Source organism: Poromitra crassiceps (assembly GCF_964638095.1).
Source record: "Poromitra crassiceps genome assembly, chromosome: 5".
NCBI classification, from domain to species: domain Eukaryota; kingdom Metazoa; phylum Chordata; class Actinopteri; order Beryciformes; family Melamphaidae; genus Poromitra; species Poromitra crassiceps.
Window position 1 is genome coordinate 40,114,860 of NC_139642.1, and position 7,865 is coordinate 40,122,724.

Here is a 7,865-nt window from a genome sequence, read left to right on the forward strand (position 1 = left end):
ATTTCCATACAGTATCTCAGTGGAGTTTTGTGTCCTATCTTGTGTTTTTAAGGGTAAACAAATTGCTTATTGCTATGTACAATCTGTAATGGGAGGTGTGGGGGAGGGGGGAGAGCTGGGTACGTGAAAGCAGCAGGGAGCTTGATATCGGGGTCTGTAGGCTATAGCCTACAGATACAGTGAGTTGGGTGGGGTGGTGGAGGTACTGTATGGGCGGTTGGGGTTGGGGTCTGGATGTGTCTGGATAGAATACACAGTACAGGCTGTCAGAGGAAGCTGAAATGATGAAGATTCAGACTCGAGGGGCCAGGAATGAGTCTCTGAAGAAGAACAAAGCTTTTGTTGTTGATTCTTTTGTCCTCTGGGTGCAATGTGTTTCATTAGATATTTTGAGGCGTGGTGTGTGTGTGTGTGTGTGTGTGTGTGTGGGGGGGGGGGGGTGTATGCTACTGGTTCACTGTACAGAGGCTAGTGATAGGGAGAACGAAATAGAAAGGGATGAATGAAAAGATGGAGGAGAAGAGGGATACTGTAATTACGGCACTGAGTGAGACTGGTGTGGTGGTGCGGGCAGTGGGGGGGTTGTGTGTGTGTGGGGGGGGGGGGGGGGCTCAGTGCAGGTGGGGGCATAGACAGTCATCTCAGGCTTTTATTCTGAGACGTGGAGTTGCCATGGCGACTGCATCCATCGTGGTTTAGCCAAGATGGCGGCAGCAGTCTGGTGGCAGCAGTACTGTAGGTCACACAGTACAGAGGTAGCTCTCATTGTAAAGGCTGAACATGCCAGTCATGAATGGCTTATAGCATGTTTGTAAGCTATTCACAAATGGAGAATCAATATGTATTTACTTTATTATATATTTATGTACAAATAAAACATGATTACAAGATTTAAAAATAAACTGCCTTGGCCAATGCAAATTCAATTTAACACTAGATTTACTTATAAACATTACTTATGGTTGCTTGTACCGCAACTGACAATGTAATAAATGCCAGATCATGCAATAACTTAGTAATAAATTCCTATAACATAATTAGTCACATCATTAACAAGCTATTTGGGGTGTAACATATCAATTGAGGTAATAATAATATGAATAATAAACGAATAAAATAATAATATAGTAATGTATTATGTTGTTAGTCCAGATTACATAATAAAAACTATAATCACCAGCTGATGCAATAATGTGATGTTATTACAGCACCCATTATACTACAATAACCGTTTCATTTTTCAGACCATATAAAGGGAGTTTTTATTGCATTATGTTATTACATGTTATTACATTACCTGACAGTTATTACATGAATTCATGTTCATGGAACTAGAACATGTTGTGTTTTTAACTGCAAGCAGGGGCATCGTGGAGGGTAAACGCAAGTAAAGACAGTTTACCCACTTTTTTAAATGAGGCTGATAGTTTGACTCGCTTATTTTCAGATCAACTGTATCAATCAGTGGTGAACGAGGTGGTGATCTACTCCTCTGTATTTACCACCACACCCCTCACTGAAAGGCATTTAACGGCTGTATAATCAGGAATAAAGAATACCTGTGGGCGGAAACACTGTTTCTATTGACAAATTAATTACACACAAGCACATCTTAAGAGTGGAGGGCACCGCCATTTGTTAGACTCTGAGGGTGAAACCAGAAGACTTTTGTTTAAATTCATGGTCTTTTCAAAGTACAGTATGATGTGTAATCATGCTATAATAAGAAGTTTATCATGTTCAACATGTCCGAATATCTTAGCCTATATAAATATCCGTATGCAGAAACTGTTACCAGATACCAATTGTTGTTCCTTAGTCAGGGTTTACCTGTTTCCACAGTGACAATCTTATGTAGTGGTCTAGTGGAAACCATGTATTCATATCTACAATTCTCATTGTTTAGGGAATCAGATATAAACAAAGAAATCTTTTGGACAGCTCATGATTTATTGGGAATTTTCTTTGTTTTTTGGGAGTCAGCCGTTGCCTGGCAGTGCCCCAAGCAGCATAGCAGGGGCAAATGCAGGGAGCCTGGCAGTGCCCCAAGCAGCATAGCAGGGGCAAATGCAGGGACCCTGGCAGTGCCCCAAGCAGCATAGCAGGGGCAAACGCAGGGAGCTGGGTGCTTTTCATCATAATAGGTCACCAGGTGTTGGCTCTGGTCTACGCTAAGCTCTCCTCAACTTTCTTTAGGATTAGCAGCAGCCTTAATTTTGCCATGGAGCTGCCATGCTTCAGATCTGCTGAGATACAGGCCGCCTTTGTAACACTGACCCATTTAAGTCCAATACAATGGCTGAATTGAGTAAAGACCCTGAAAGCATAACAAGCATATTTGCTGTGCTTCTCTGACAACAGAGGAGGAAAAGAGGAGGAAGACGAAAAAATGTTTATAATTGAAAAAAGAAAAGAAAAATACCATTCTCGTATTTAAAGATACAAGTACCAATTCATCAAAGTATCAAAAATAACAATCAAACCAATATTTTTGATTCAGTTTGATTTCTCTGATGCCACCTTATACACTCACACTGAACGTTCATAGCCAACAATCACATTCCTCAGCACTTTACTTTCTGCAGGAAAGGGCATTTTAACTGTTAACTGGAGAAAGCACATTTTGTATCAAATTGATGAGAACAATGTCCATATTAGCACATACTGTATCAAATAAAATGATGAACAATGTCTATATTCTTATGACAATGTTATGATAAAGTGAGAAAATGTTCAATCGACTTTACAGTGAGTATGCCCATCATAGTTGTTTACAAGATCATGTATGAAGATAGCTTGACAAATTGATAACAGTTCTCTATTTTCCTGCAACACATGTGTTACTGTTACATTCTGCCACCTAGTGGTATAACATGTAAAATGCTCCACCTCCTTCACCAACATTTTCCTTTCACATCTCCAGAACCTTCTCACAGTCCCTTCATAACCATTCAACCTCAATATGTAAACGTGTAAAATTAAATTATTTAATTTAAAGACAAGACAAAACGACCATGAGGGCAATTATTTAGCTATCTCGTATATGCAGGTTTTAACACTAGTATAGAGCCCTGCACGGGCCTCAAATCTAGGCCCTAGCCCAGGCCAGGCCCTACATGTTCGGCCCCACCCTCCCAGAACCTTATGTGTTTGATCAATTTCGAATAGCCTAAGCCTATCAAATCAAGACTATACAAAAATGACATGAAAACACTTTGGAACACCACAATGTGTCAGTTAAAACATAACAAAAGAACAGGCAGGCCCGGGCCCTAGCTAGTGATGTGAAAATAAGCCCTCGGCCCGGTCCCCAGGCACCCTCGGGCTCGGGTCAGAATGCAGCGACACATCTGCGTTAATTAAATGAATAAAACAAAACAACATTTTGATGTGCTTCCCCTATGACTTTAAATGTCTTTGATTACTTTGAATGCAAACAAAGGCCTATACAACAAGTGTCCCTATTGAAAGTTTCCTTGCTGTTAGGCAATTAGCTGAAATTTCCAAGGCGTTTAAAAAAGCTAAAAAATCCAGAGGTCTCAGTCTTAAGCCATGGACTCTTGTGTGGGACAGTCTGACCTTGTTTCTGAAGATGGCTTTGTGCTGCCTCCACTGTTGTGCAATCTTGGTTTTCCTCCCCATGCTCTTCATCAGGAACAAGAGTTAAGGGAACACTTGGTTTACATTTTTTCTCTGCTGATGGGGAACTCTGATCCTGGGCACCAAATTTTTTTAAGTCAGTAAAATCAAACACGTGCTGTTTTGTGGAATATTGACCAGCATCCCCTGACATCATCTTCCCTATAGCTCCTAATTTAGGCTTAGTAGTTCTGTCTGGAGGCAGAACCCACAGATCATCTTCCTCTTCCTCACTCGTAGGGGCTTTATGAGGCAGAGTAAGAGTGTGGCGCCGGTCAATTTTATTCTTGTTGGACAGTTGAAGACCAAGCAGAAATCTAGCCAATTCGGCATGTCTTTCTTTGTCCTCGTCGAAGGTGTCATTGAAGGTGCATTGGCGAGGTGAGGTGCTAATCGCACCAGGAGATTTCTGATGATCCAGACCATGATCCCCTGATGAGACGCTGCTTCGACTGTTCTGAAAGTGCAAAACTTTCTTGGACGCTTCACGCAGTTTTTGGGCCTCCTCCTCGCTATTGCGTTCCAGCCCTCCCTCATCATCCTCGGTGGTCACTGAGAAAGGTCTGCCTGAGGACGAACTGCTGGTCCTATTGGTTGCTTGTGCAAAACCTTTGTAGTCCGGTTTTCTATGAGTTTTCATCTCTTCAGCATGTGGATCCCCATCGTTTTCCTTGCTCTCAGATGGGGCATCTTTATGCAGAGAGTTCTCTGTCAGGTTGATGGCTGAATTCCATTCTTTTTTGTGCACCTCCTTGGCCCGAACTGCGTCTCCCCCACTGTGATTTCCAGTGGGGAGGTTTTCCTGAAGGATGATCTCTGATAGGCTCCCGTTGGGGCTGCCACTGGTTGGGGTCCCATTGGCAGAGGAGGGCTTTCCCACTCTCCTCCTATGTGCAGGGTTGGTGAGGAAGTTATGTAGAATGGACTCGAGTGCTACACCCTCCATCTCCTTGTCCCTCATGGAGCAAGTGGCTGTGGACCTGCGCTTGGCTGCACTCTGCAGTCGTGTTCTGTGTCTCCGCTTCACATCTGCCACCTCTCGATCCCTGTTTTCCTGCAGAAATACAGTCACAGAGTTGAGGGAACAAGCCAGAGAATTTCAAGAATTTCAGATAGCCCCTCAACTGGAGAAAACACAGGCTCACATAGGCTTACCTGGATGGCCCGCATGAATTTCTCACAGAAAGTGTTGAAAATGGAGCAACACTCCTCCAATTTGAACTTGCTGGGGTCCTCACAGAAGTACTCTGCCACCGAGTCGCTCACTGATCTCAATGCCTGAAGATCAGCCTCTGTATCAACCAGGCCGGCCTCAGCCTCCTAAATGGGAACCAACTCAGAACATCAGGATATGCCCTCATCATCCACAGGTTACAGAATTAGACAATAAACCATAAAAGGCTTCTTTACCTCTAGAAAATGCTCCATCTGTGCCTTTAGTTCTTCCTGCTTCCCGGTGTCCACCTTGGCATCTTCTACTTTCTTCACCAGTCTTTCAAACTCAGCTTCAACATCACCTTTATTGATTCTAAAAGCATAGAGAAAGATTAATTATGATTATGTATATAAAATAAAATCTAAGAAAAAAGCATTTATAATACACAGCATCTTACAAATTAAAAAGAGGAATGTTTACCTTGCTGCAGCACCAATGTGTTTGAGTTGTTCTGCAAATTTAAGCAGGGCCACATCAGCCTTCTGAGCTTCCTGTTGTAAGTAGGATTGTACAGAGAGAACATTATACAGAAATTCGTACATACAGAAAACAGTGACTATACATTGCAATCAGACCAAGGGGATAAACTGTACTTGCCATCACTACATAATGCATGAGGTTCATCCCAGGTTTGTTTGCTTTGGTGTCCACTAACTTCAAGAGAGATGCCATTCGGAAGCCAATAGCACTGCCAGCATAGCCACCCTAAGATCAAATGAATACAATGAGACACTGCGAGCTGGACAAAAACACTGGACAGCCATGCAAAGTTTCAACATCAGATATTAAACACTCACAGCATTCATGTAATTTCCAGTCTTCAGCACCAGGCGAATGACAGAGTGGAGATTATCAGACTCCAACAGCTCTGTGGGGAGATAAAGACAATTTAGCTCCAAATGGGATAGTTGAGTGAGATAGATGAGTCTCTCATCATCATTTGTCCAAATTATTTTACTAAGTACTTTCAGTTTGTTCGGGAGACTCATAGCCTGAACACGAGGGCTAGCATAGCGAACTTGAAACCACCCAATCTGAAAAGCAAAGTTGGGAGAAGTACATTCCTCTATACCGGGGAGAGTGGAACAAGATCCCTAACGAGATTAAGTCTGCGAATTCTCTGAATGGTTTTAAAAACCAGTAAACTAGAGCAATGTGTGAGCCTGTCATTGAAATGGTTGTTGAACTTGTGTGGTTTATATATTTTGTTCTTTTTTATTGTTGATGGTTCTACTTTGTTTATTTGATGTTATGTGTTATTGTATGTCCTGTTTTTATAAGACCAGGGACCATGTTGGAAATAAGTGTTCACACTTTTACATTTCTATCCCTTGGACTTTGTTCTGCTATATCCATAAATAAAATAAACAAATAAATTAATCAATTAATCAATCAATCAATCAATCAATCAATCAATTTAAAATCTAGGAAAATAGACAGTACCATTTCCAGCGGTTGTCAAAATGGCAATGGATTTTTTCATGTCATCTATGAGCGGGGAAAACTCCTCTTTGAGCACCAAGCAGTTGAGGCGCTCTTCATAGCTAACAGACAAAAGAGGACATTTTTCCATTGTTAGTAAAACCACAGACATTAAACACTTGTAAAACACATGGAATGACATTCAGGTAGAGGAGCTCACCTGGGTATCTTCACCAGCATTAACATGAATAGATCTGCTTCAGGAAGAGCAGACTGGTTGCCCTTAAACTCGACCAACTGCCGCACCTGCATCCAATCACAGAGCCAAAGAAATAATACAAAAGCAAGATTGTGTTATTATGATGGTTCAATTACCAACAAGAAGAAAGCATTACACATCAACAGCAGACACGTTAGAAAATGAAAAAAGAAATTAAAACTGTTGACATAAATAGCCTACCTCCCCTTCATCTGGCAGCAGCTTGCACAGCTCCTTCAGTTTCCCCATACCAAAACTGAGACCGCATCCTGAACTAATTTCTTCTATCATCTCCCTTACAGGCCTGTGGAGGGAGACAGAGACACAGATATGGAGCAATCACTTCCAGTGATTCTCAACTTTTTTTGATAGGACCCTAATTTATTCCACATTAGAGCCACAGACCCCATTCTCATGGACCCAAACCTGAGAATACTTTTTATTGACAGATATTATTTTGTCCAGAATCCCATGACTATTTATTGTAGATAGAGAGATCCTAGAGAAACTATGATCAAAATAGTCATTCTTCTACATTCTCTTATTGTGTTAACTTCTTGACAGAGGTGGGACCAAGTCATTGTTTTGCAAGTCATAAGTAAGTCAATTCTTTGCACTCCAGTCCCAAGTCAAGTCCAGTCACATCTCAAGTCCTAAACTTTGACTTTCAAGTCATAAACAAGTCATCTACGTCTGCAAGTTCTGACCTGCACGTTTTGCATAGCCTATTGCAATTTGTTTTTTGTTGACCACCACATAGTTTTTTGTATGTGATGGGAATCATTTTTTCCAACTAGCACTCAGGAATGTAACATTAGTTCTTCATGGTTCTCTACTGCAACTTTATTGAATGCTGTCAGATTGGTTCAAAGTGGATCTGGGAAATGAAGTGTTGACTTGATGGGAATGAACGTGTTATTATTAGTTGATTCAGGAAATGAAAGCAAATTAATTGATTTGTGGCACACTTTTCTTTAAATAACACAACAATTACTTTTTAATCTTTTGGTCTTGGGGAATTTATCAAGTCTTTTCAAGTCAAAAGGCTCAAGTCCAAGTGAAGTCACGAGTTGGTGTTACAGTCCAAATTGAGTTGCAAGTCTTTTTTTGTTATTGTTGTCAAGTCGAGTCTAAAGTCATCAAATTTGTGACTCGAGTAAGTCATGTGACTCGATTCCACACCTCTGCTTCTTGTAAATTAAATAATGCTGAAGATGAACAAGTCATCAATTTTCTGTGTACCCCCTGGAGCCCCGACAAGGATCCCACGTTGAGAACCTCAGACTGACTTAGCAATTAGTAATTAATAGTCCAATTGACTTGCTGCCA

The 7,865-nt window shown here is 41.3% G+C and overlaps 1 protein-coding gene across 1 annotated transcript in view; it reads right to left on the minus strand.

Moving 5' to 3' along the window:
• Positions 1–2,377: 2,377 nt before the first annotated feature.
• The window catches only part of LOC310777285 (uncharacterized protein), an 8,660-nt gene continuing 3,172 nt past the window's right edge, over positions 2,378–7,865 (minus strand). Inside the window, exons 4-12 of the mRNA XM_083637596.1 lie at positions 6,738–6,840; positions 6,498–6,583; positions 6,299–6,399; positions 5,653–5,723; positions 5,453–5,560; positions 5,276–5,346; positions 5,050–5,167; positions 4,795–4,959; positions 2,378–4,693 (exon numbers count right to left, since the gene is read on the minus strand). Of these exons, the coding sequence (XP_083493722.1) occupies positions 3,491–4,693; positions 4,795–4,959; positions 5,050–5,167; positions 5,276–5,346; positions 5,453–5,560; positions 5,653–5,723; positions 6,299–6,399; positions 6,498–6,583; positions 6,738–6,840 (2,026 nt within the window). The 3' untranslated portion in view covers positions 2,378–3,490. The remainder of the gene's footprint in view (positions 4,694–4,794; positions 4,960–5,049; positions 5,168–5,275; positions 5,347–5,452; positions 5,561–5,652; positions 5,724–6,298; positions 6,400–6,497; positions 6,584–6,737; positions 6,841–7,865) is intronic.